This window comes from Chinchilla lanigera, unplaced genomic scaffold (assembly GCF_000276665.1).
Source record: "Chinchilla lanigera isolate Chin_1 unplaced genomic scaffold, ChiLan1.0 scaffold00014, whole genome shotgun sequence".
NCBI lineage: Eukaryota > Metazoa > Chordata > Mammalia > Rodentia > Chinchillidae > Chinchilla > Chinchilla lanigera.
The window spans coordinates 821,342-847,789 of NW_004955415.1; the positions used below are offsets into that span (position 1 = coordinate 821,342).

General features: G+C 38.1%; 1 protein-coding gene and 1 long non-coding RNA gene across 8 annotated transcripts in view; one reads left to right on the forward strand and one right to left on the reverse strand.

The window, feature by feature from the left end:
• The window catches only part of LOC102004923 (spindle pole body component 110-like), a 192,153-nt gene that overhangs the window by 33,392 nt on the left and 132,313 nt on the right, over positions 1 to 26,448 (forward strand). For all 7 annotated transcript variants that reach the window (XR_260257.1, XM_005380548.1, XM_013512193.1 and 4 more), the window contains 2 exons: positions 7,566 to 7,697; positions 8,616 to 8,672. Coding sequence is in view for 6 of the 7 variants with exons in the window: in XM_005380548.1 (XP_005380605.1) it covers positions 7,566 to 7,697; positions 8,616 to 8,672 (189 nt within the window). In the remaining variant the exon portion in view is untranslated. The remainder of the gene's footprint in view (positions 1 to 7,565; positions 7,698 to 8,615; positions 8,673 to 26,448) is intronic.
• Positions 16,413 to 26,448, reverse strand: part of LOC102004595 — a 39,950-nt gene continuing 29,914 nt past the window's right edge. Inside the window, exon 3 of the long non-coding RNA XR_001233209.1 lies at positions 16,413 to 18,507. This is a non-coding gene — a long non-coding RNA (uncharacterized LOC102004595). The remainder of the gene's footprint in view (positions 18,508 to 26,448) is intronic.

The window sequence follows — 26,448 nt, forward strand, 5'->3', positions numbered from 1 at the left end:
ATTTCTAGTTATTTTCCTCTTAGCACATCTTAGTGTTAGCTCTATATTTTCTTTAAGGTTAAAAAGTAGAAGCAACATTGATTTCTAGAAAATATTTGGATACTGAAAATCTTTTGAGTGGTTAAGAATGACTTGGTGCATACTGAGATTGTCCCCAAAATGTTCTGGTTCTTATTTATTGTTTAAATGCAACAGTGGATCCCTTGATGTCAAGTTTATTTGAAATAAGTAATGTGCCCTTGGTAGGAGTATTCATTTCTGCAAATGCTCAGAAATTATGCTTGATATGCCAATCTGAAATCATGAGGTTATGTGAATGAGTTTTTGTTTTCTGACCTATTTTGAAATCTACTTTAATGCCATAAAATCACAAACAGTCTCTTTGATCTGGAATGGATTTTCTTGTTACTATGAAACCTAGTTATTGAGAACTTCATTAACCATTTGTTCAGAGTTCTGCTTGATTTTATAATAGCAGTCCCCCTCTGTAATTAAAAAAACATCCAACAACCTCTTATCTAAGCAGATGTTAATCTTCACCTTTGGACTGGATTGTTGTGCATGAACTGGAGAATACTGTAAAAGGGGAAAAATTCGCTGGTGAAGAGATGAGTTGTTTTGAGTAGAGTCAGGCGCGATGACAAATCTCCTTCTGTTGTTATTGTTGTTGCAGGCTGGATGTGTGCACTGAGGACCTGTTACATAACTAAAAACTTCCTTTGCTTGTAAATGTCAAGATCAAATAGGGGTCAGTTTTAAATAGCTGGTTGGGTACTAATTAATGTGACTTCCCTGGATAAGAAAAAGCAAAAGGCCTTGTCTCCTAAGATTGCTTGCTTAGAGGTGGGGGCTTGGAGTTGAAATAAATAGGGTTTACAGAAAATTAAAATGTGATATTTCTTCTACACTCGAGTTTGTGTATCAAGAGCTATCTTCATTGCACCTGGCAATAGTAGCTCTGTTTCTTTTTGATTACAGTGCATCCAATGTCATATTGACCTTAATTTCCTAGAACCTAATAATATTGCTTTTTAACCTTTACATCCAAGTCAATGATTAATTGCCTCACCTTTCCCAAGACTTTTTATTTCTCTTGAATATTTTTCTATTCATAAAGCCAATGGAACTTTTTTGGAGATTGAAGGAACCTTAAGAATCTCTTTGCCTGGACTTGCTGTTTCAATTTGAGTAAATCTTTCTATTTTCACTCAGAAATTAAATGTCCCTTTATTATTTCAAGTGTTTCATCAAAATAATTTGGTGGTGTTAAGGTTGTGTTATGTCCCTCTAAATCTCATATGTTGATTTTCTGACTCCTAGTGGCTGAGAATATAACTTTATTTGGAAATGGGGTCATTACAGACACAATTAGTTAAAATGAGTCCATACTGGAGCAAGGTGGGCTCCTCGTCTGAGATGCCTGGTATCCTTTAAAAAAGTGGACATTTGGACACAGAGAAAAAAGCCATGTGAATATGAAAGCAGAGAGTAGAGACCAGATATTGGTTCTAAAAGCCAAGAGATGTCAAAGTTGCTAGCAAAGGACCATAAACTAGGGGAGAGGAATGAAACAGGTTCTTCCTCCAAACCTTCAGGAGAAACCAGCCCTGTGAACACTTTGATCTGGCTGTAGCACCCAGAACTGTGAGAATAAATTCCTCTTTTTATTTTTACCAGCCATTTTATGTGTAGTATTTCACAGGAGCCCTAGAACCTAACACAGATGGTAACTGTGCTTCTCAATTATGGGCCGTAGGAGGTCTATTTTGAGTTGTACACGAATGCAGAAGTGGCTGGAAATAACTAGTTAACGGCAGAAATATGAATAATTGGAAAAGTCTGCTTTGTCTAGGATGGAAGTAGGATGAAGAACTTGTCATTTTTTTAACTGTAAAATTGAAATGAACGAAGCAAGTTCTTGGTGCTAAATGTATCTTTAGACATAAGGGTTCCTCCCTGTCTCACAGGCAAGACATAATTTTTAAAATGTTTTTCTGTTGTTTATTGTCAGAGAGTCTCATAATTTGTAGTACTCACCCAAGTCTTTGTGCAGACCATTTAGTATGAAAGAAACATTTGTTTTTAAATTAAGACCCTCCCTTCTCTGTAACATGAACTTGACAAGGTTTGAAAAGGCGTAGTTCAGTTTTGAGTGTTTTCTGAATGACACTAGCAATCTATTCTGCAATGTTAACTGCTGCATATATGTGTGCAGATTGTGGAGGAGAAAAGACAAGGAGAGGAGATAAACAAATATGAAAATCCATATTCTTTTTTTTTTTCTGGTAGCAGGAATCGAACTCACAACCGCACACTTGCTAGGCAGGAAAATCCACATTCCTTAATGAAGTAATTTTCATAGCTGTACTCAGTGGAGTGGGTAAATAATGAAGGAAAGAGAAGTTTTAAATATCCTTGTGACTTAAAACATATGGATGTGAAGTGCCATTTATTGAAAGAAGGAAGCTGAAGAAGGAAAAATTATGAGAAGTTTATATGAATATTTCAGTTCTGAGACATCTAGTGCATATTCAAGTGACAATACTACAGAGGTTTCTGGTATACATTTGAGATCATACATATCCTTTTGCATTTGGTTTATTTCATTTAACAATGTTTCTGAGGTTAATCAGATTATGGCATCTATCAATACTTCATTTTTATGTCTGAATATTATTCCATCTATCATCTTACACTTTATGCATTCATTCATCCATTGATGAACTTTTTTCACCTTTTAGCTGCTATGAATAATGCTGCTATCACCCATCTTTGTGGATTTTCTGTGTGGAGTACAGTTTCATTAAGTTTTGGTATATACCTAGGAATAGACTTACTGGATCCTATGGTTATTCTATATTTAACTTTTTAATGAGCCCCTGAATTTTTTCCATAGTGGCTGCAACATTGTATACTCATATCAGCTGGGTGCCACAGTTCCTGTACACCAGCAATTTTTTATTCTCAATTTTAAAAATTACATCCATCATGGTAGGTATCAAATATAATCACATTTTGATTTGATTTCCACTTCCTTAATGAATAATGTTGAACATACTTTTTACTAGTACACATTTTTAGTACACAATGATCACATTCCTCATGGGGAGTTGGTACATGTACGTAACATGTTCTTATTTACCACCTTCCCCCCCACCCTTTCTCTCTCCAGATCTTGGTCTCCCTCCCCTTTTGCAGATCTATTTCCCCATTTCCTATTTTTCCATCTTTTTTTTTATTTATATCTTGGGTTATTCATATAAGGCAGACCACACAATATTTAAACTTGTGCCTCTGATTTATATTACTTAACCTTATTGTCTCAAGATACATCCATTTTCCTAGAAATTATTAAAGTTTATCCTTCTTTATGGCAGAGCAGTACTTTTTTGCATATAAATACCATATTTTCTTTATCCGTTCATCTACTGATGGATGTATAGGTAGCTTCCAATTGTGCTGCTGTAAACATGGGGGTGCATGTATTACTCTAATACGATGTCTTTAATGCTTTCAGGAAGTTACTTAGAAGGGGAAACCTATGGAATCATAGGTTTATGGAATCATAGGTCTATGGAATCATAGGTCTATGGAATCAGTCAAATGGAATTTCTACTTTTAGTTTTTTGAGGAATCTCCATTCTGATTTCTGTAATTGCATTGTTAGTTTACAATCCCACCAACAATGTAGATGAGTTCTTTTTTCCTCCCAGCATTACCAGCATTTGTTATCATTTGATTTCTTGACGCTAGCCATTCTCTCTGGAATAAGATGGAATTTCAGTGATGTTTTCATTTGCATTTTTCTAATGGTCAGAAATGTTGAACATTGTTTATGTCTTCATTGAGTATTTGTATTTCTTCTTCTGAGGTATGTCTCTTCATTTCAGTTGCCCATTTTTTGTTTGGGTCTTTCAATTGGAGAATTCTGATTTTTCTGAGTTCTTTATACTCTCTGGATACTAGTCTTCCAACTTCCTTGTAGCTGGCATTTACTCTTTTCCCATATGTAGCTTGTTTCTTCAATCTGTTTTTATCTTTGCTGTATATAAGTTTTTAAATTTGACATGATCCCATTTGTTGATATTTTGTATTTTTCTTGTGTAATTGCAGTTCTGTTCTGAACATCCATGCCTATATCTATGATATCATGAGTTTTACCTATTTCATCTTCCAGCAGATTAAATGTTTCTGTTTTAATATTTAGATCTCTGATCCACTTTTATTTTAGCTTAGTACATGGTTAGAGATATCAGTATAGATTCAATCTTCTGTTAAGTGGATAGCCAGTTTTCCCAGCATCATTTGTTAAACAGTCTCTCATTCCTTCAGTTTAAGTTTTTAACCTTTTCGTCAAAGATTAGGAAACTGAATGTACCTGGAGGTGTTTCTGCATTCTCTATTCTGTTCCATTAGTCCACATATCTATTTTCTTTGCCAGAACCATTCTGTTTTATCAGAAGCTGTGTAGTATAACTTCAAATCTGAGATTGTGATGCCTTTTGCTTTGTTCTTGCTGCCTGGGACTGCTTTTGTATTGCAGGTCTCTGCTGGTATCATATGAATTGTCAGACTGTTATCTCTAGTTCTGTGAAAAATGCTATTGGCATTCTGATTGGGACTTCATTAAAACTTTTTAATGCAGTTTTGGAAGTATGACCATTTGACTATATCGGTTCTAGCTAGCCAGGTGTACAGTACAGGATTTCTTGTGTTTGTGTACTGACTTGTGTCCTGCTATGCTACTGAAATTGCTTATTAATCCTAGGAATCTTTTGATGGAATTTTTGGGTATTCTATATAGAGAATCATGTCATCTGGAAAAAATGATAATTTGAGTTCTTCCTTTCCTATATACATTTATATTTTTTATATTGCTTGATTGCTATGGCTAATGTTTTAAGAACTATATTGAACAGGAGTAGATAGCATACATCTTTGGCTTGTTCCTGATTTTAGAGGGAAAGCTTTCAGTTTCTCTCCATTTAATGTGATATTGCCCATTGGTTTCCATAAATGGTTTTTATCAGTTCGAGATGAGGTTCTTCTCTTCATATTTTCTTCAGCGTTATCTTAAATAATGGATGTTGTATTTTGCCAAATACTTTTCCTGCATCAATGATGATCATATTTTTAACTTGTTTCTGTTATGTGATGTTTTACATTTATTGATTTGCATATGTTGAATCATCCCTGCATCCCTGAGATAAATCCTACTTCATCCCTATGTATGATCTTTTTAATGATTTGTTGCATACTGTTTGCCAATATCTTGTTGAGGACTTTTGTGTCTCTAGTAGAGATTAATCTATGGTTTTCTTTTTTGACTGGATCCTTTTCTAGTTTTGGAATTGAACAATGCAGGCTTTTAGGAATGCCTTTGGGAATACTTCTTTCACTTTCAATTTCACTAAACACTTTAAAGCATATTGGCATTTAATCTTCCCTAAAGTTCTTGTCTAATTTGGCAGCTAATCCATTGGGACTTGGGTTTTTCTTAGTTGATAATTTTTGAATTACTTCTTCAATTTTGTTTCCTGCTACTGAATTGTTCAAGTTGTATATATATTTCACATGTTATATATGTTTCATTTCATATATTCATATATAACTACTTACCTACACATTTCTTCTAAATTTTCTAATTTATTAGAATATAGTTTTTCAATTAGTTACTCATAATCTTCTGGATTTCATCAGTATCTATTGTGGTTTCACCGTTTTCATTTCTAATTTTTTTTTTTTTTTTTTGGTTTTTTCCAGTCCTGGGAATCGAACTCATGACCTTGGGCTTGCCTGGCAGGGGCTGTGCCACTGAGCTAAATCCCCAGCCCCTTTCATTTCTAATTGCATGGATTTGTGTCTCTTTTTGTAAGATTGCTAAGGATTTGTTTATGTTGTTTATCTTTTCAAATAACTAGTAAACTACCACTTTACTCAATTCTTTATAATTTTTTAGTCTCAATTTCATTGATTTCTGCTCCATCTTTATAATTTCCTTCTTTGTACTAGCTTTAGATTTCGACTGTTATTATTTTTGAGGTACGTAATTAGGTTATTTATTTGGACTTGCTCTGTTTTTCTGATGCAGGCACTCACAGCTATAAACTGCCTTCTTACAACTATTTTGTGTCCCACAGATTCTGGCATGTTGTACTGGCATTATCATTTGATTCTAAGAACGATCTCACATTTTTTCCTTGATATTTTTTCCTGTGGCCCATTGATTATTCAAGAGGGTGTTATTTAATTTCCATGTATTTGCATAATATATGTGGTTTCTTTTACCAAAGATTTCTAGTTTCATTGCACTATGATCTGATAAGATGCATGGGATAATTCTGATTCTTTTGCATTTACTCATGCATGCTAGCACGTGCTCTGTCTTGGTGAAAGTCCCATGTGCTGGTGAGGAGGTATTCTGTTGTCTTGGGGCGGAATACTGCGGATAATTATTAAGACTGAGCTAAATCCCCAGCCCCTTTCATTTCTAATTGCATGGATTTGTGTCTCTTTTTGTTTATTGTTATTTCTGTTTATTGTTATTTCTGTTTATTGTTATTCTCCAATTATTTTGTTATAAAATTTTGTCTCATTTTTTCATAGAAGTAAGAAGTCTTTTATATTTACTTTATTAATATCTTCTTGTCCTGTATTATATTAAAATTTTCAAAGTTTGTGTCAATTCTAATTTTTTTTGTTGATTTTTTTGTGTAATTGATTTCCATGACAAATTGACTTCTCAGTTTGGTAAATGTCTTAAAAATTGCTGCGCTTTAATATGAGAAAGTATGCAACACTAAGAATAATGCAAAAGAGGTATTTAAAAATAATCTATGCTTCAAAGAATACACATAGAGATGCAGTGAATACAGAATTGCGGGTCCCTTTCCAGGGACTCTTTGAGAAGTGTTGCTGTGCTGTAAAGAAAGAGCACAATAAATTGAATGAAAGAAAAATCAGATCAGGATGCTTTCTTTAAGAGAAGCACAAGAGTAGGGGATACTAAACTACCACTTTACTCAAGAAAAATCTATAAACAGTAAAACAAAGCTGCTAGAAGGAAGTTTTTGGTTGTGGTTTACATAAACCTGCCTTTGATCAGACTTTAGCTTAAATTCCATCATTTCCCTTCTGCTCAGCAACCTTGCTGCTTCAATAGTGAATATTCAGGGTAATATTAATTCCCATGCCTTGTAAAGAGCAGTACCTCCTCAAGAGTTAAGTTTCAGGAACCAATGTAAATCTCAGTACAGGTTTCAGATTCGGCTGTGCAAATAAAATGAAACCTCAGAACACAATGGAGATGAGTGTTGTGATCCTTGCACTGAAAGTTTCTCTGTCCATTCTAACTATGGGGTCTCATCTTGTGCCCAGAAAGAGCATACTTACTAGAAATGCATAAAATCAACATTATTTCTTCTTTCTTTGTCATTTATCATCTGTGAAGAATGTCTTAGAGGCTATTTTCATATTCAATCAGTGGAAAATAATTCATTTATAAGTTAATCTTTTAAAAAGAGGTTTTAAAATATCACTGTAGCCTTATAAGAAAATACTTTCAGTTTTCAGCCTCTGAAAGAACAAACTCAAAACTGCTTGAGCAAGTTTACTGGCTGGAAGAAAACCTAGAAGCTGGGAATCTTAAGGAAGCCAGTAGGGAACCATATGAAAAAACGGTCCTTATGAAAGACCAGGTATGTTTTGGAGGAAAAAAATAATGTTTCCTTTAAAAGCTATCTAACCTTGGGGCTGGGGATTTAGCTCAGTGGCACAGCGCCTGCCTGGCAAGCACAAGGTCATGAGTTTGATTCCTGGTACAGGAAAGAAAAAAACAAAAACAAAAGCTATCTAACCTTGTATGAATTGACAATTCTGTAAAGCCATTTCTGGCCATGCTGATAGTTCATATTTAAGGTCATGATAGTGAACATTAATGTTTATATTTGCTAAAAGTAATTCTAATGACTATTGGTATAAAATTTATTGTTAGTTATATTTTTAAAATTTTGTGCACATCCTTAAATATTCTATTTTATAAATGATATTGACTGCATAAATGTTTTTTAAGTTCAAAGTTGAATCTAAGAAAATAATTTCTGTATAGTAAAACAAGTAGATCATAAAAATTTGGCATATGTTTTCATGCAATCACTTTATAAGAAACAATCTCTGACTCTGGATATTTTATGTGTACCATGATGTAAATTTACTTCTTATTCAACCCAAAAGATTTGTATCAGCTTTTGGAACATATGGATATGTTGATATTTGAGGGTGTGTGTGTGTGTGTGTGTGTGAGAGAGAGAGAGAGAGAGAGAGAGAGAGAGGAGATATGTTAGCATTAACTTTAGTGCATTATGCTAACATCATTTTCCTCAAGCGTTTTCTAGTTCTTAATATATTTGTGTGTCTTGCCCCAGGCTCTTCTACAGAATGGAAGAGAAATGGGACGGGGAGTAGATGATCTCTCCAATGATGATTTCCCAAACATCTAGCTGAGATAATACTGTCATTCATAAGATTTGATAACTGATACATATTCAGATGCAGAATACTTTGAATATGTAAAAGGAAGAGTTTACACTTGGTTTTTAAACTTTTCTCACTTTTAGTACATTGAGAAGCTGCAAGCTGAAGTAGAGGCTTCCCAGAAACAACTGAAAGTTCATGTAAGTTTTTCTTCTTTTTAATCCCTTCATTTATATCACTATCATCTTGAAAAATGAACAGAAATTTCCCAGAAGTTAAAAATGAGGGGGTTTTGCTGTAAACCAAATTTTTGCTGATGCCCAAAATGACAAAGTGAGCTCTTACATATAATCAGATGGTTGAATCAGGTCTGTCCTTACGGCCTATCAGAATAAAAGAGGGAAGCTAAGGGCAGTGACTGATACCAGATCGGTTTAGTGAATAAAGAAAAGGGTAAGTTATGCCAATTAGTGACACATGAAATATAGGTCTAAATCTTCAGCATATGTAAAAATCACCTAGGAAGCCTCATAAATATTCCTCAGAGATTTTGTTTCCTGGGTGCCTAGTATGGAACCTGGGAACTTGGACATGTAGGTGATTTTAGAGTCAAGTGATACCCAAGCTTCTATGATGCCAGTGGGTCACACTTGGGGCAGCATGTTATACGTATTCTTTCTTCCCCAGTCTTGTAATTTTTAGGCAAGTGGCCATTTAAGCCAATCAGAGTGCATAGCTGCCCATTTTCTCCGGCAGGTACTCACCTGAGAGAGACATCATGCATTTCCAGGGCAAATTTCATTCATGTAGTAGCCCCTGTTTGCTTGGGGAAGCACTAATGAGCATCTCCCATCACAATACCTTTGGGTATAGGGTGAGAACAGCACTAATGCTTTAGTAGAGTGCATGTGCAGGGATTTGCTTACCACTCTTTTCATCATTTCCTCCATGTATTTTGGTCCCTGTCATGATTTCTTGATTAAAGACACTGGCCAGTCATGTTAAATGGCACCAGGTTCTCCACACAGATTGGAGGACTGAAAGCCTACAGTAAGAAAACTTGTAAAAAATAAAAAAAGATAGGGAGGGAGAGAGTTAAAGAGGGAGGGGGGTAGGAGGGAACGAGTGCAAAATAATAAATTTTGGTGATCTTCCCGTTAAGGTTTGACGTGAACTAATGAACCGATCTCGGTAAAATCTCACTAATTGACTCATTTTTGTCCTGGAGGAGAGAAAACCTAATGTGCCATGGCAATTAACAGAGCTTGTAACTCTAAATTCAAAGTCATTTGGACCCTTGTATGTTCATTTAACCAGTACTGAAAATGTCTTGTGCCTGCACTCGTGGCACGGACATATTCTGACAGAAGTATGCCTCGTTGTCCCGGAACCCCGGTGCAGGTGTCTCTTCCCTGGCCTGCCTGTGACTAATGCCGTGGAGTGATTAGTGTCAGAAGCAGCTCCCTCATGAGAGACTGCTCCCTATGGTCACATCTGTGGAAGAAGGTTTTAGCTCAGGGTTTTTGAAGGAGGTCAGATGTATTCACTGGGGTTCAGATATGGTCTCCAGGATTTCTTCATGAAGGAAAGATTGTCACTGGTGCCTCAGAGAGGCTCGGTGGTATTTTTCTCCATTGCCTAGTTTTATGGATTCTTGGCTTCTACCATGCTGCTACCGTCCCAGACTTGTCTGAACTGGGACCACTTGCTTGTGTGGGGTATTGTGATTTCTCATATATAATTTCCAACATTCCGGTTTCAATATAGCGGTGTGTTTATAAAGGTTTTGCTTCAATTGAAAATGAAAATAATATTAAGAATAGCATTTACTGAGAGTGGACTGTGTCTTCCTACATTTATGGAAAGTGATTTGTACATGATCTGCTGTAAATCTATAAACAACCCAACTAGGTTAGGTTAGGCATTATTTTTGTTTAAGAAAACTGACTGTGTTTTAAACTAAGTTTGTTGGTATATTTTAGATATACGTAGTGATCATACTGGTACCTGATATATTTTAATTCCTCTTTTGTTCCCAATCGTCCCTCCTCACTTCAATCTCTCTTCCAGTCCTTATTTACAAAGCTTTGTTTCCATTGTGTCCTTTTTCTACACACTTTTTCCTTCTCCCTTCCTTCCTTCCCCTATCCCTCCCTAGTTCTTCTTTCCCTTTGAACTATTTGTTTCACACTGTCAGCTGTACATTTTGGTCCTTATTTGCTCTCTCAAGAAAACTGAATCTTAAAAATGTCGCATCGCTCTGCGCACTCTGAAACCAGTGATTTTCCTATCACAGCTCGCTGCTTCTCTGAATTATCTTCTCTACATGCCATTTCTAATGTCAGATGGAGTTTGTAAACGTTCAGTCGGCAACCTCCTCTTTTCTTTTTATTCACTCTTAGTGACTCATTAGTTCATAAAGCTTCTGCTCTCACCTCCTTGCAATAAATAACCACCCCACCACCACCAAGATCTTTTCTGTCTTAACCATCCCCTCGTTACAGCTCCTAAGTATTTTAATGAACGTTTCTTAAAACTCTGTCTCTGGAGAAAACACTCCACAGGGAATATATTCGAGAAAAAGGGAGAAGAAGGCTGGAAACAAAATTAAGTTAAATGCATTTATTTCCTAGAGGGATTATCTATGCAGAAGCCAATTTCCAAAGGAAATTATTTGAGGACAAATGGTGTCTGAAAACACAAAGGTTGGGAGACTGCTGGCATATTGCAGCAAACCAAGCCCTGTGCTTCCTAAATGTGACCTGGGTTTCTTTTTCTTTTTTTTTCTTTTTTTTTTTTTACTTTTATCAGAAAAAATATAGTTGAATGCAGTCACCTTACAACCATAATAGGATTTACATAGAATTCTGGATAGGGAATCTAGGCCTGATTAAGATACAACAATTATTATATTTACTTGTCTTTCCCCCAGAGTTGTGCAGTATTGTCTAAGCATCAGTAACAAACTTGTAATGAGAGGGGCCAGCTACCATATAGGACATTGCTAAGAAAGGGCGTAAGACTTGAATCTCCTCTTTCAACTCTAAGCCCCATGGAAACAGAGGGTCAAGTAAGAGATCACAGCATTTCCCCCTTCCCTTCCACGTACTCCTTGGCCAGCTTTTGCCTAGGGAAGACTGAGGAGTTATGCTGAAATCAACCCTGTGATGGCGAGGAAGAAAGGACAGTGGTGAGAGCAGTCCTTAAAGCCTGTGCGTGGCCTGAGGACCCTTGGCTCTGCAACAGGGCCTCGTACATGAACGACCTCCTCAGACCACCAGAAGCTGTTAATAGGAGGTAACCCTGACGTAGAGCCCCCCATTTTCCAGGGAAAAGACTTCAGAGTACTAACAGGGAATACCAGAGCACTCAGTGGTTATGAACCCAGCTGAGAGCATACAATCTCCCTGAGGGTGCTCACATGCAGCAGCGAGTTCTCCAATGACTGAGGGTCTTGGATAATTAGTAGGTAGAGCAGCTGATGCACCCTAAGGTGTAAGACAGTTCCACACAATGACACACTGTCCAGTCAAGATACCACTGGCATCCAGTGCCTGAGTCCAACTTTCTAATTTACATATGAAGAAGAATTTGAATGAATTCTACCAAAGAGATCCAAAGACAGCTTTTGTCCTGTCCTGTGCTGCCAGTGCAAGTTCTGTTCCCCTAGGAAAAGGTTTCTTGCTGAGATATCAGGTTCAGCAAACACAAACTCAAATGCATCCCCTTCTATTTCCATTCTCCCAGTTACGACTGTCTGCTTGTATTTCCCAGGCATGGTGATTAATATCACACCTCTGTAATTGTTTATGCTTAAAAACAAAATTTAAAGGGTAGCTCTTCTCAGCACACAGGGGAGTACCCTGACTGAGCCACCCACATGGCTAAGCTGACTGGGCATTTGTATTGCTCTCTCCCACATGATTACCAGTATACTTAGAGATCTACACAGGAAAAGATACTGGAAGAAAATGTTTACAGTAACTTGAAGATAATTGTTCATGTGAAGGTAACTGAAGCAAGGGATAGGTATCTTAAAGGAGAATTCCTTTAAAATTGATATTTTGAAATAGTTGTGTCTAAGCTTTGCCTATTTTTAGTATTCGGAGGTTAGAGTGTTCAGTCTGTACTTCTACTCTATCACAGATAATCTGATTACTTATAATAGTCCACAAGGGTACTGGATTGCCCCAAGTCCACTCTAATGGCCATAACCTCTTGTGCTTAGCTACCCTCAAGACCTGTCCAGGGTTAAAGTTCTATAACATTCAATGGGATTATTTGACAAAGGAAAGCTGGGTAACTAAGCCAAAGACATTCAAGTGTGATTATTTTCTATGCTGTCCTGTATATTTGAAATATTTCATAATCTAAAAAAGTAATAATATCCAAATTAAAGCATATGAATTGTATCTCATGCTCCAGTCTGTGGGACAGATGAATTTTTCTTTGAAATCATAAATTCCATACTGTACCATTATGGCACCCATGAGAAATTTCCCAAAGAGTTGGTTTAAATTTTGCCTGTATTTGAAGAGCTAAAAACTGCCGTTTTACTTTCTAAGTTAAGTATCTACAAGGGCTCCAGTTAATAGGACATAGAGATTTTCCTTACCCTAAAACTCTAGACTTTTTATGTATTGATCGTTTCCTACATGGGTGGTTTTCTCGGGTTTTGTTTTGTTTTGCCTTGCTGCCCACCATCCATTAACGTATCTTTGGCAATAATAACTAGATTTGTTTCCACCTGTGTCTCTCCCCTGTGTGTTCTCTTGGAGAGCTTGTAATTCAGAATAGCTATGAGCTAGTAGCTGGAGTGTAGACTTATGCCCTAAGCCGATGGGACTCTTTCTCCAGGGAATCTGCATGTCACTTCAAGTGAGTAAGAGAAGAATAACAGTTACACATTGATAACAGAAAGAGATGTACTGCCAGTGATGTTCAGACACTGGCAAAGGAGTTTATACTCTCTGGACCAGAATTGTTCTAAATGTATTTCTGAATGAGATTCTCAGACAGTTTAGGAACCAGCCAATAACTATCCCCCCAAATCCCTTTTTCTTGAAATTGGTCAGAATCAGATTCAACTGTTTATAATTGAGAAGCCATAATTCATGGCACCTGGACCAGAAGCATTAACAACATCTGAGACTTGTTGAAAATGCAGGTTTTGAGGTTCCCATTCCATGCACCCTGAATCAAAAACTCTGGGGATGCGGATCTACCAATGTGTGTTTTTAAGTCTTCTGGGTGATTCTGATGCTGGGTGACACCTGTGCAGCACTGCGCTGCCCAGTAAAGGCCCTCTTCCTTGCAGCCTGGACCCTCCATCCTGATCAGCATGTTGTCCCTGACCAGCTCCCGCTAATAGGGCCAGCCCTGTGGCCTCGTGTGCTGTACTGTCCCTGGGAAACACCACCATGCCTATCTAACACAGCCTTGGGATCTCAGCACATCTCAGCACAAGATACTTGTTTGTTCAGCAGATAAAACAAAACCAAAACGATCCCCTCCCCTTCCTCTCTGCATCCCACACTTCTGTGTGCTCTGGAAGCGTCACTTCATCCTGAAGCATGTCCTGACTAATTCTCCCATAAAGTGAAAGTGATTAACACCTTAGAGTCACCTAACCATGAGCACTTCTCCAGTGCTCCCACCCACATGATGTCATTTATTTTTAACAGCAGTGCAGTGAGGTAAGTATTATTCTTCTTCCATCACTTGAGGAGAGCGCCAGAGACACTAGGATCCTTGCTTGCATCAAATAGCCAGCATTCTGATGTAGCAAAAGTCCTAATGCAGCTATTCTGACTTTAGGGCCCCTGTTTCTAAGCTTTATTTCACTTCCAATTCAAAATTTTTGATGCACATTTGTGCCGATGCACATATGGTGGTTAGAACATTAAGTTTTTTGATCTTTCAACTTTATGCATTCTTCAGATCCTGTGGCAGAATTAATCAACTTGGGAGACTTTGACACTAGAAGTTTTCAGAATTCTACCTGGAACCAGTGAGAAATGGGAAATTCTCTTCCTGTGGGTCAGTTTTTTAGAGTCAGATATATTTAATCTAAATGAAAAACTCCTCAATGGTTATTTATGAACATAGCCAGATGATACTGAACGGTGTATGCAGGAAATATGGGGAATTGGCCCTGGGCTTGACCCTCAGCCCTGCTACCCCAGCTGCATGAACTTCCGGAGAGCACTGACTTCTAATACTCTTGTCTGTGGGAAGGAGCTCACCTTCTATGTGACCTTGGGAACTGTGAAGTAAGGTAATATATTGAAGCAGTTATCAATTGCCTGACACATGGTAAGTGTTCAGTAGCGCTATTATCAGATTAACAATTTATTCTAAAGTGAAGTTTTGTCTTTTTATGTATCTGTTGCAGAATTTTCTTAGGGTCATAATAAAATCTTACAGAACAAATCATGTTAGCTGTCAGTTTGCTTCATAGGGAAGAGTAGGAAGTTAAGTTATTAATATTTTCATGGCTCATTTCTTCCCCCAGTGAGGGCTTTTTTAAGCCTTGCACAGAAATAATTTTTTCAGGTAATTGTTCATTTGTTTGTCTTCAACCTTCATCAGAGCACTGGACTTGAACTTATTCCGTGGTCACCATTTTTTTTTTATCCATGTGATTCTTTCTTTAAAAAAAATTTTTTTTTAGGTACTGGGTATCAAACTCAGGACCTCACGCTTGCCTGGCAGACGCTGTGATGCTGAGCTACATCCTTGCCCCTTCCATGTGATTCTGACAATCACAAAGGCTAGAGCCAACTTGGCTCTTTACCCCTAACAAGTGGTTATGTTTGGGCACATATGTGAGCCAACCTTCTCATTTGCCCCATCTGGATTCCCTACCCTTAAATTCCCTTTACATCTTTCAACTTCTTATTTTGTGTCCCTTGTTTAATATACTTACCTTTTCAAGCTACACTAAAACTCCTTCTGAAATGTTTAGTACCAAACTAAATCAATGACTCATAACAAGGAAACTAAGTCCATATATGGCCTTTGTGGCTCCCCCAGAGATACTCCACGGACCATGGATGCAGTCATGTGAGCGTCTTAGAGCCCACAGGATCATCTCCTGACACTCCCTGCCCTATGCCCTCTACTGCCCATTAGCACAGAGATGTGGCACTGATGTGAGCACTTGGGATTTGCTAAGCAGAGTCCTAGGTTCAGAGTGGGTCTTTCCTGCTGCCTCACCCACTACCCACCTTTCAGAGTCTGTTACCCATTTCCTCCTGGTATTCATCTCCCCAAGGTGACAAACATCTCCTGACTTCTCAGGCTAATGCTGTCTCTCCCTGTAGTACAGACAATAGGAAGTTCTCTCTTGGTCTTTTTCCTATTCTGTTAGCTGAATTCCCGAGTTCTGAGACTTGTCTTTATCCATACCTAGTTCTAATCACAGGATAGACATTCAATAGATACTTGTTGAATGGAGGAGTAAATAAGAGAATGTATAAATGTCATAGCTCACATTTAATGTTATTTTTGCTTTGTTTTGCTTTGGTTTTTTGAGACACAGTCTGTCTTGCAGCTCAGGCTAGCCTTGAACTCACTGTGTAGCCTAGGCTGGCCTCAAACTCATAGCAATCCTCCTGCCATAGCTCCCAAATGCTGGATTACAGGTATGTGCCAACACACCTGGCTCCATTTAATGTTAATTTTTTAAATCAAACAAACAACAACAAGTAATCACACATATCTCTCTTGTTTATAGAAAATTATCTAGAAAAGATATTAACAAATTACTTATAATAATTTTATCCTATTTTCAAAAGGGAAGAAAAAAAATCATAAACATTTAAATTTCAATTGGCTGTATCTTTCTACTTTATGAACATTAAAATGTAGCTGTTCGCTTGGTAAATTTTATACTGTTATTAAATATTTACTATGATGTTAATAGTAACCATAATATTTAATTTAACTATATTTATTTACTTATACTTTAATTTCACAAAGAATTTGGGATAGCTTATAGGAAATGCATGTATGAAATAGTTGCATTTTTAAAAAGTACATACATAATAATAATTGAGAACATACATCAAAATAAAATAGCAATAGCAGGCAAAAATAGAATATGTATAACTCATAAATTCTCATACAATATAGTTAGAAATATGGCTCTGGACTTTCTAACAGCTAATGTTAAAACAGGGAAAATGATTGGATAAATAATTTTTCTTGTTTTTGGGGTGAGAGGATGTTAGCATTTATTTTTTAGTGAGTTAATTCTAAAGTGAGATTTGATGTTAGATTCAACATAGGAAGTACTGAGAGTACCAACAGTACTCGGGCAGCAAATATAGAAATGGATTTTAGATGGCTCTTTCTGTAATTTCCAACAGAAAAGCCCAAGAGTATAATATAAAAACAGCTAATCTTCCTAATCATAATTATTGTCCACCTGGCATTGCATAATTTTAAATACCCAGCTACTTATGATAATCGAGGAGGCAAGTTTAACTGTAGTCAACCGCCAAGTAACTCGCGGGGAAGAGGGGAAGTGACCAGAACAGGCATGGTTGGTCTAGAAGATGAGGACTCACGTCAAAAGTGTAGATCATCTGGTTTTTCAGAAGATGGAAATCTAAATCTCAGTGTGAATTCTCCTCGTTTATAAATGTTGGCAACTAAATGAATTAAAATAGAATCCCTGTGTAGCAAACAAAACATATTGATAAGGGGCCTAAATGTGAGTTGTACACTAGATTTTCAATTCATTCTGCTTATATCTGTTCCACCATTTTAAAGACATTCTTTACAAAAGGCAGAAACAGGTGGTGATTGTAGGGGAAGAGGAGTCAGTGTGTTTTGTTACTTAGGGTACCACTAGGATAATCCCAGAATCTCAGTGGCTGAACACAATGGAATTTATTTTTTGCTCATTCAAGAAACAGTGCATTATGGGCACTCTTGTCTGTGGGCTGACTCTGTTTCTCAGTGTTATTCAGTGATACAGACCGAAGGAGCCTCTGGCATCTTCAGCATGTAGGATATAAGGTCACTTTGGGGATCATTTCTATTCCAATAGGCCAGAGCAGAGAGATCACCAGGGGGTGTGCTTCAGCGTTTCTAATAGTCCATACCTGCAAGGGATGTAGTTTACCTCTGCTCATGTCAGATAGCTAGAACTCAGACATGAGGACATGTTAATTGCAAGAAATGCTGAGGGGGAACATAGTCTAGCTATACACCAGGAAGTACAGGACAGCGTGGATTGTGATAACCAACTACCAGATTCTTCCATACAATTGTTCAAGTCATTTATCTGATCTTAGATCTATTGGTCTTTATAGCTTGACTCCAGGGCGAACAACAGGAGAAGCTTTAGTATTATTAATTTTATTATTATTATTAAAACCAAATAAAATTTATTCAATACATACCAGGCATCAAAAGTTGTGGAAATGTACAATATGCTTCCATTTCTTGCTCCATTATATTCAAGGAACTAAAATGTCATACTCACTTTTTTAAAATGAAATTAAAAGCAAATCTAAAATCTGACACAGACCCCATGCCACTACTAACAAGAAGCCTGGCCCACTCACCTCCATAGGGATTCTACCCATTCCCCACAGGCCCGTTCAAAGACCTGTGGCTTATTTTGCTCTGTGTTAAGATTTAACAGAAGATTTACGGGAGCTTTGGTTGCTGTACAGCAGTGCATCCAGTCTTCCTACACACGCCTTATGATGCAGGCCTTGGTTCCTGCTAACTTAAGAGCCCCCGCCACCCCAGCACTTCATCCTTTCTGTTGGAGATGAGCAGACTTCCTCTCCTTTTTCTTCTCAAAGGACAGGCTTCTGTATCTCCACATTTAGGGCATTTTCAGGTCTTTTATTACCAGGAATAGGCCTCCTGACCAAAGGTTTTCCAGATGCTCAAAACTCTATCAGCACAAGCTAATTCCCCGTCCTTGCACGGCAGATGATGGTGGTGTCTGGTCAGCGTAGCTGCAGTTCCTCTTCATGGAGAACTTAATGACTTCAGGTCAGAGCATCGTCTCTGAAACATAAGGCGTTTCTCTAAAAGTTTATGAGTATACTTAAAAAACATGCTTAAAATATTTAGTTAACATTTTAGATAGAAGGGTTAAACAGAAATGTAGTCTTAGACAATTGAGTAGAGATGTAGTATTTCCGTGGTTTATTTTGTTGTTAAACGCGAAAAAACCTGGGAATGATTAAACTCTGAGCTGTTAACTTTAGGAATCAGCCATGAAATTGGTTGTTCATTCACACATTAGATATCCTTTCCTCGATGTCTCCCTCACACTGCTATGCGCTCCACATGCTTCTCTCCCTGCCCAGTAAACCGAGTGAGTTAACTAAACACAAGTATTTTCAAAATGCCTGAGCATCAACCATGTGTATAAAATATTTTCCCTTTTCAATGTTCAAATCAGATTATTGGGATTTAGATCCCAACTCTACCATCTACTGACTGTGTGTCTTTGAGTATATTTCACCAGCTCTTGGAGGCTTAATTTCCACAACTGCCAGGTGAGGATCTTAAATATAACTAACTCACATCATTGTCATGATGAGGAAATAAGTAAATGCTTAGAGAATTCTGAGATCAGTACCTGCAACACAAGTGCAAATCTTATATAGATATGTGCTAAAAGTAGATTAAACAAAAAAACCAGTAAACAGTCCTATGGTTTGTTGAGTAGGAAGCATCACAGAATTCTCTGGGAGGGAACGCACTCCGCATGTTCGGTATGGTGAATTTCTGTTACATGGAATATTCATAGAACCTACTTCAGGAGAGTTATTGTAAAGATTAAATAAGGTGGAACAGGAAAAGGTTTTGCAGTAATTCCTAGCACATAGCCACACTTTATTAACATTAACAATTATTAAGATTGGGGCTGGGGATATAGCTCAGTGGCACAGTGCCAGTGCCTGCCTGGCAAGCTTAAGGTTGTGAGTTCAATTCTCAGTACCAAAAAACAAAAAACAAAAAAAAACACCCAAGACAGCAATTATTACAATTGTCCTTGTTGCTGTTGCACCTTGCCCTAATCATCGTTTGCAATATATACTTTGACATTTATCTATCCATTCAAATGCATACATTTTTCAGCTCCAGACTCTACTCTATGGAGTTGAGCTCTATTAATTACCTTAATATTTTCAAAACAAATGTATATTCCTACTGAGTCCAAGCAATTACTCATTCATTCTGTGCGTGAGGGGATCATGTAGGAGACAGGTCGGTGTCTGCCAAAGGTGGCATAAAGGAATCAGTTCTGACATTCCTGCTCACCTTCACTGCAGTGGAACTACGACTGCGATAGGCAGCTGTCAGCATCGTGCAGAATGGAAAACTATTGCTGAATTTTGTGACAGGGAAAAAGCACATTTAATTTTTTTTCAGGCCACTCTGACAGCACTCCTATCCTTCCAGCTTTGCCTCCCTAACCTTTGCCTTCACTTCGTTCTGGAGAATGCCATCCTACCTGTTTCTCTCCAATTCTTGCTTCTCCTCATGAACAAAGGTCCCTACTGGGAATTTTTATGGGGCATATTCCCTGTGCTTGCTGCTAACTGATTGCAGCCAGCTTCGAGAAAGTTTCTTTGGCATCCACTATTGGGTACACATTTTGGAGATATTTGTGTCCTGTATTACAAAAGCTTTACACAGTGCAGGTGGGGAGAGGGCATACACCTTCCCACAGGGTCATCTTGATGTTACTCTTCCGTACTCTACATAGGCCTTAAACTGTCCCTATCTTATTCTTTTGTCCTTTTGCTGTCTTAGTCTCTCCGTTCCTTAGTCTTCTCAAACTCTTAGTCAGGAATTCTAAAATGGAAACACCTGTAATAAAACTGAATAAGAAACTTCAAAACAGTTAAGAATTTACTTTTTAAACAAGCAAATTTTAATATTTGTTTCCTAGAAATCACAGAAGATGTCGATCTCTCTTTTTTGCCAAAAAAAAAGGGAAGTTGCTTCTAATTTTAAATGTAAATTTAAGGAACTGCTTAAACGTAGATGCTTATCATTTATGACATTCTACATGTAAATCTTTTTCTTTCCCCTGGTCTCTTCCCTTTACGTGCCATTTATGAGCATCTGACATCAACACAGCTAGGAGACTGCAGGGATAGGGAGGGGTCTGGGAGAACTCTCTTGAGTCTTCAGAAATGAAAAGAGATTACCATAGCCTAGGAATCTGTGACAAATATCAGCAGCCTATAAATAAACGACTTAGACAGACTTGTTTAAACAAGTGTGATTTTTCAAAGGAGGATAATCAGGTCAGAGTCGATAAATGGTTTAGATAATGAGTCATCTTAAAACTAAAGAAAATCTAAAATAATAAATCCACACCTTCTAAAATTTTGTCATTAAAATCTTATGGCAATGTTGTGTTTTAGGAACTAAGGAAGACTTGGGCTTCTCATGGAAAGGGTACAAGTAAGTTACAAAATTCCAGGAAGAGACAAAGGAATGCAAAACAGAAAGAAAAGGTTATTTATTGTTCATTCTTCAGCTATTTCTGCTGATTCTAACAAGCCAGTCTCTCATCCTCTGGGCTTCATGGGTGTGTGCAAGGAGCTGCGGCCGTGCATTGCTGTTGTCTGTCCTCGTGGAAGAACTGGCTAAGAGGAAGGATTAAGCAGAGGAGCAGGAGGAGGCTTGCAGGATCAACCAGGGAGGCTGCTGCGGGCGTGGGGAGAATGCAGAGCGCATGAGGGTGGGTGTGGGAGCAGGAACAATGCAAACAGTCAGACTGGAAGTTCAGCTGAGGGAATAAGCAGAAATGAGAATAGGAGGTATTTTTCTGCTTTGTGGAATTGCTAATGAGAATACAGCTAGATGTTTACATTAAGCATTAAAAACAAGTTGTGTCCAGTTGGAGCTCATGGGAATGATTCCCCCTCCACACTCTCTCCTGCATGCAACACACCCATCCCCAGAGACACAACTCAGGAGGTAGCCAGAGTAATTAGAGCGCTCTGCCACAGTAACCCTTGAAAGGCGATACTGCTCAGTTAATTTGTGGATGAAATTTTTTCCTCTGGACAGAAACATAAGATTGAAGTTGAGTTCCACTTGAAGAACTGACATGTTAAGTGCTCATAATTGCTGTTTATCTTTAGCTCATTGAGCTAGTTAAAAACTTAGTGGGATAGAGAATCAGTAAAATTTTAGAGAATAGTTCTATGACTTCTCCAAAACTCAGTTACTTGGAGTGTTTACTTTGCAGGGTTTCAGGATAAGAATTTAAACTTCACAATATCGTTCTCATAGACTGATCCCTTGCAGGTCAGTCTCAGATCAGACTCCTTAGGAATCCATGCCAGTGAAAATATGATGCTTTTCAGCTTCCAAGGCTTACTCTCCCATTCGTATACTTGTGTGCTCTTAAACATTACTGATGATAAGCGGTTGCTCTCAGAATCTTCTACAGTATGAGATTTTTCTTCTTAAGATACTTTAATTCTTATTTTTCATGGATAGGTTTTTATTTGTTTAATTTTCTATTTTCAAGACCATATGTTCTGGGGAGATTTTTAGCCTCAAAATAAAATTCTTTGTAGTCTTCAAAAATAACTGTTATGGCAACAGTACTTTCTTTTAGCAGCGAACATGTATAACCTTTAAAAAATGTTCAGTAGTAAGACTTCAGGCTCCATTTGTCAATCTAAAAATGTAGGTCCATGGGTGTATCCTCAGATATAGATAGATAGATGATAAACAGATAGATAGATAGATAGATAGATAGATAGATAGATATAGTGTGTGCACACATTATGTGTTTTGGAAGCTATTGTATACCTCAACTGTAACATATTTTGGAAAGGAACAATTAATATTTATGCCACGTTCTTTGGATTCCCACGTATGAGTAAACTAAATCTGTGGTAAATGAAGGTGAAGTGTGGGAAATTCAGGTGAAACCGTGCTTGCCTCTCTCTCTCTCTCTCTTGCTGGATTTCATATAGGAGTGAGTAATCGAAGAGATTCAAAACCCATGTCTTGAAACTAGCTCTGTGCAGTGGCCCATTTGGCAATGGGGTATGGGAGTGAATCAGGTTGAGCATGATATCTGTGAATTCACAGGTCTTTGCATGGAATTTACCTCGGCATCAAAGAAATAAGCTCCTCTCACGAGTTCTTAGATTGGCCACTGTAATCTAAGGAGTTTTTTAAAATAGGAAGGTGTAAGAAATAGAATTTGTCAAAATTAATGTTTGATTAGATATTATTAAACACAAAACACATACAAAGCACAGAAAAATCACTGATCCATATCTTGTCTCTCAAACCTTTCATCCATCTTTGATACTTAGATAAAGCTATTAGACAATATATTTTAAAGCTGTTGTGATAAGTGCATTTGTATTCGAGAAAAGTAGTGGGGTGAGGAGCGAGCTAAGAAATAGCTTCATGTAGGGTTATAACTTGATGTGCTTGGCAATGAAATCATGATTCGGAGTTAGTGTTTTGGAGAGTAACTCCGAGATCAACACACTGTTATGTGGATATTTTACTGTTAGTGTGAAATATCACAAGGGTTTCAAATTGCATTAGTAAGACTTTTAAATTTTTATGCCAGAAGTTGTGGAGAGAATTTGCCAAATTAAGCTGTGAAAAGGGAAACTTTTCTGCAATAGAAGCAGGAATTTGTCAGGGCCTGACAAGCTAATTAACAAATTTGGGACAAGATTTTACTTAAAGATTAACATCAATCTGCTCCTGAGGTAGAGTCCTATGATATTAGTCATGCTCTTCTTTAACAAGAATAGATTCTAACAATGGAAGCAGAAAAGGTATGAACTGGAAGTCATTGGTAACTACCAGACTCTCCATAAGGGCAGAGGATCAGACTGGAAAATGTGTCTGAAAATGTGGGTTAAATCACAGCACAGAGCTCTTCAGTGGGGTCTTCCCCACCCGTCTGGTTCCAATGGATATTTCTGATTTGGGGCCTGGAAGCTTTCATTAGACCCTATGCTTCCAAACAGGGTGCTTCTCCTGGGAGCGGAATTCACAGAGAAGCTGTTTTAGCCTATATTCTGGCGTGAGTATTCTAACTGATGGAGAGGCGCCATGCAGGCATCTCAAGCCTGCACTGAGGAAGCAAGGGGGCGGCAAGTGAAATTCTGACTTCAGCTTCAAGAAAGTGCAGATTCATAAGGAGGGGAAATTCTTATGCTTAGGGAAAATGGTTGGCAGGAAAAAGGATGTTAAATTTCCATCACACCTATCAATTCCAAACTCTAATCTGTAGGGCTAGCCTAACCAAGTAAAATTCTGGCCCTTAGGCAAAAGGGAAGTCAAATTCAACTATAGTCTAGAAAGTTATCAGAGCTCTCAGTGGTCAATTTACTCTAAGCTACTTGTTTTAAACATCTTACATCCGGATTTAAATTTTTCATATGAGGTAGTAATGTGACATTATTATTTATTCATACTGCTAACTTATTATTTACCTTTTTATTTATGAATCAGGATTGTATATAAAGGTGGTCTTAATTTTTCCACTGTTATCCACTACAATGTCACACCTGTGAACAATCTGACTGCTGGTACCGTGCCTTGGATGATATAGTGACACCCTGGAAAACTGGTTCTCAATTTTAATGAGTCAGGATCATCTGAAAAATTGTTTAAAATACAGGTAGAAGAGTTACAACATGACCTAGAATTTCCATTTCTAGGTATGTACCTGTTGTCAAGGTTCACAAGTGGAACAACACAGGACACATAATATATAGAATTATTCTATAATAGTCACCCCAATAGTCATATACAAAAAGAGGGTAGGAAATCTGTCCATACACTAACGACCCAAAGAATCCAGCTGAGGGCCTGGATCCCAAGCTGATATCCTGCATGAGTCCAACTGAAGACCTAGAGCTCATAACAATGCCCAACTGGAGGCCTAGAGCCCATGACAATGTCTCATGTAGACCTGTTTCATGGATCTGTCCTGGGAAGGCCCAAAGGTCAGTGGAAGCTAGAAAGTCTATGCCAGCAGGATGAAGGATCTGTACTAGCAGACTGAGGGATCTGCACTGGAGCTAGGAAGCAATACTCAAAGTAAGAACCAGAGCTCCCCTGGAAGGTACCACAGCCATCCTCATCAGTAGCGAGGTCCTGAGTTCTGAAAACAAGAATAGCCGAGTTCATCAGGAAAGCCAGCATGACAAGCTCCTCCAGGAAAATCAACAGCTCCCTCCAGCTTCCAACAGCTACTCTTCTTCTTCTCCAGTTCTGCCTTTATGCTACCAGCAACAATCATCACGTGGGCCTCCCACACCCAGCACCATGATGGTTCAGTTCAGCTGGGTGCTGCAATTTAACCACCAGTTGTCAATCCACTACAAGACCCTAGAGAATTGAAACATATTTGCACAAAAACTCATACAAAAAATTTCGTAGCATTATTTACAGTTGCTAAAGACTGTTAACACTTGAATGCCAATGAACTATGAGTAGGTAAACAAAACAGGAACACAAGTTCAAGTCCCTGACTTAAAATTTAAAAAGGCTGGACATGTACCTCAGTGGTAGATTGTCCCCAAGTTCAATCCCTGGTACAAAAAAAAGGAACATCCAAGCCATAAGATATAATTCAGCCATGTCTTAGTTACTATCCTCATTGCTGAGACAAAATACCCGGCACTCAAAGGGAAAGGGGGAAAGGTTTGTTTAGTTCACATTCTGTAGAGGTTTCGGGCCATACTTGGCTGGCTCCAAGGCAGGGTAGGACATGGCACAGGGGCAACTGTTTAGGGTGGCAGAAGATAGCAAAGGCAACAAAAGAGAGAGACAAGCCTCTTCCTGTCCCTTAGACTGTATCCAGTCTATCAGGATCAATCCAATCAGTGGACTGATTTAGCAATTAAGGTCAGTCAGAAACCAGTCAAGATCAGGCACAAACCATAACAAGCCATAAAAAAGAATTATAGCCCCAGCAGAAAAATGCTCAGACCCCCAGGCTGGTCCCTGACATATTCTGCAGCTGTAGATTCCATGCCTTGACTCGGCCACCGCCAACTTGGAGCTGGCTCTGCATTGTTTCCCCTTTGCATAGGGCAGCAGAAATGTCAGCCAAGCAACAGACCTGATCTTGGACAAGGAAGAGTCTGGAACAGGGAATTCATCAGGACTGACTAGAGGAGTCACAGAGAAGCTGAAGAAAAATCCACTGAGATGGAATGGTCTGCAAGACCCAACATGGCTGAATAGAAGAGGAACCATGTTGGAGACACTCAGGAAACATCAACAAGAACCAGAGAGGAAGAATAAAAGGAAAGAGATATAGAAGATAGATTAACCAGGGGCTGGGGATTTAGCTCAGTGGCACAGCACCTGCCTGGCAAGTGCAAGGTCATGAGTTTGATTCCTGGTACCAGAAAAAAAAAAAAAAAAAAGAGAGAGAGACAGATTAACCAAACTCAATCAGGTGACCATGTCTAAATTCTGCTTTGAAGATTCTAACCCAGAGATCACCAGTCAGAGACCCCCAAAGAACATTCCAAAAGGAACAGAGACCACTTGGGGATTGGGAGAATCAATAGCAGTTGGAAATGTGGGATAGTGCTCCCAGAGTGGCTTTCCACAGTAAAAAGTTGGTGAGTGGCCTTGGTCCAGCACGTGCCACTACAATCATAAAACAAGAGCCAACAGGGACAAATTGTAGGGAAGGGCTGAGCCCCAAATCAAAATTAAGGAGGGAAATTACAAAGATGAGAGTGGAAATCAATGAGATTGAGACTAAAAAAAAAAATGTAAAAAAAATCAATGAATGGAAGAACTGGTTCTTTGAAAGACTAGATAAAATAGATAAGCCTTTAGCCAAATTCACCAAACAAAAGAGAGAAAAGATTTATATCAATGCAATTAGAAATGAAAAAGATGAGGGGCTGGGGATTTAGCTCAGCGGCAAAAGCGCCTGCCTGGCAAGTGCAAGGTCATGAGTTC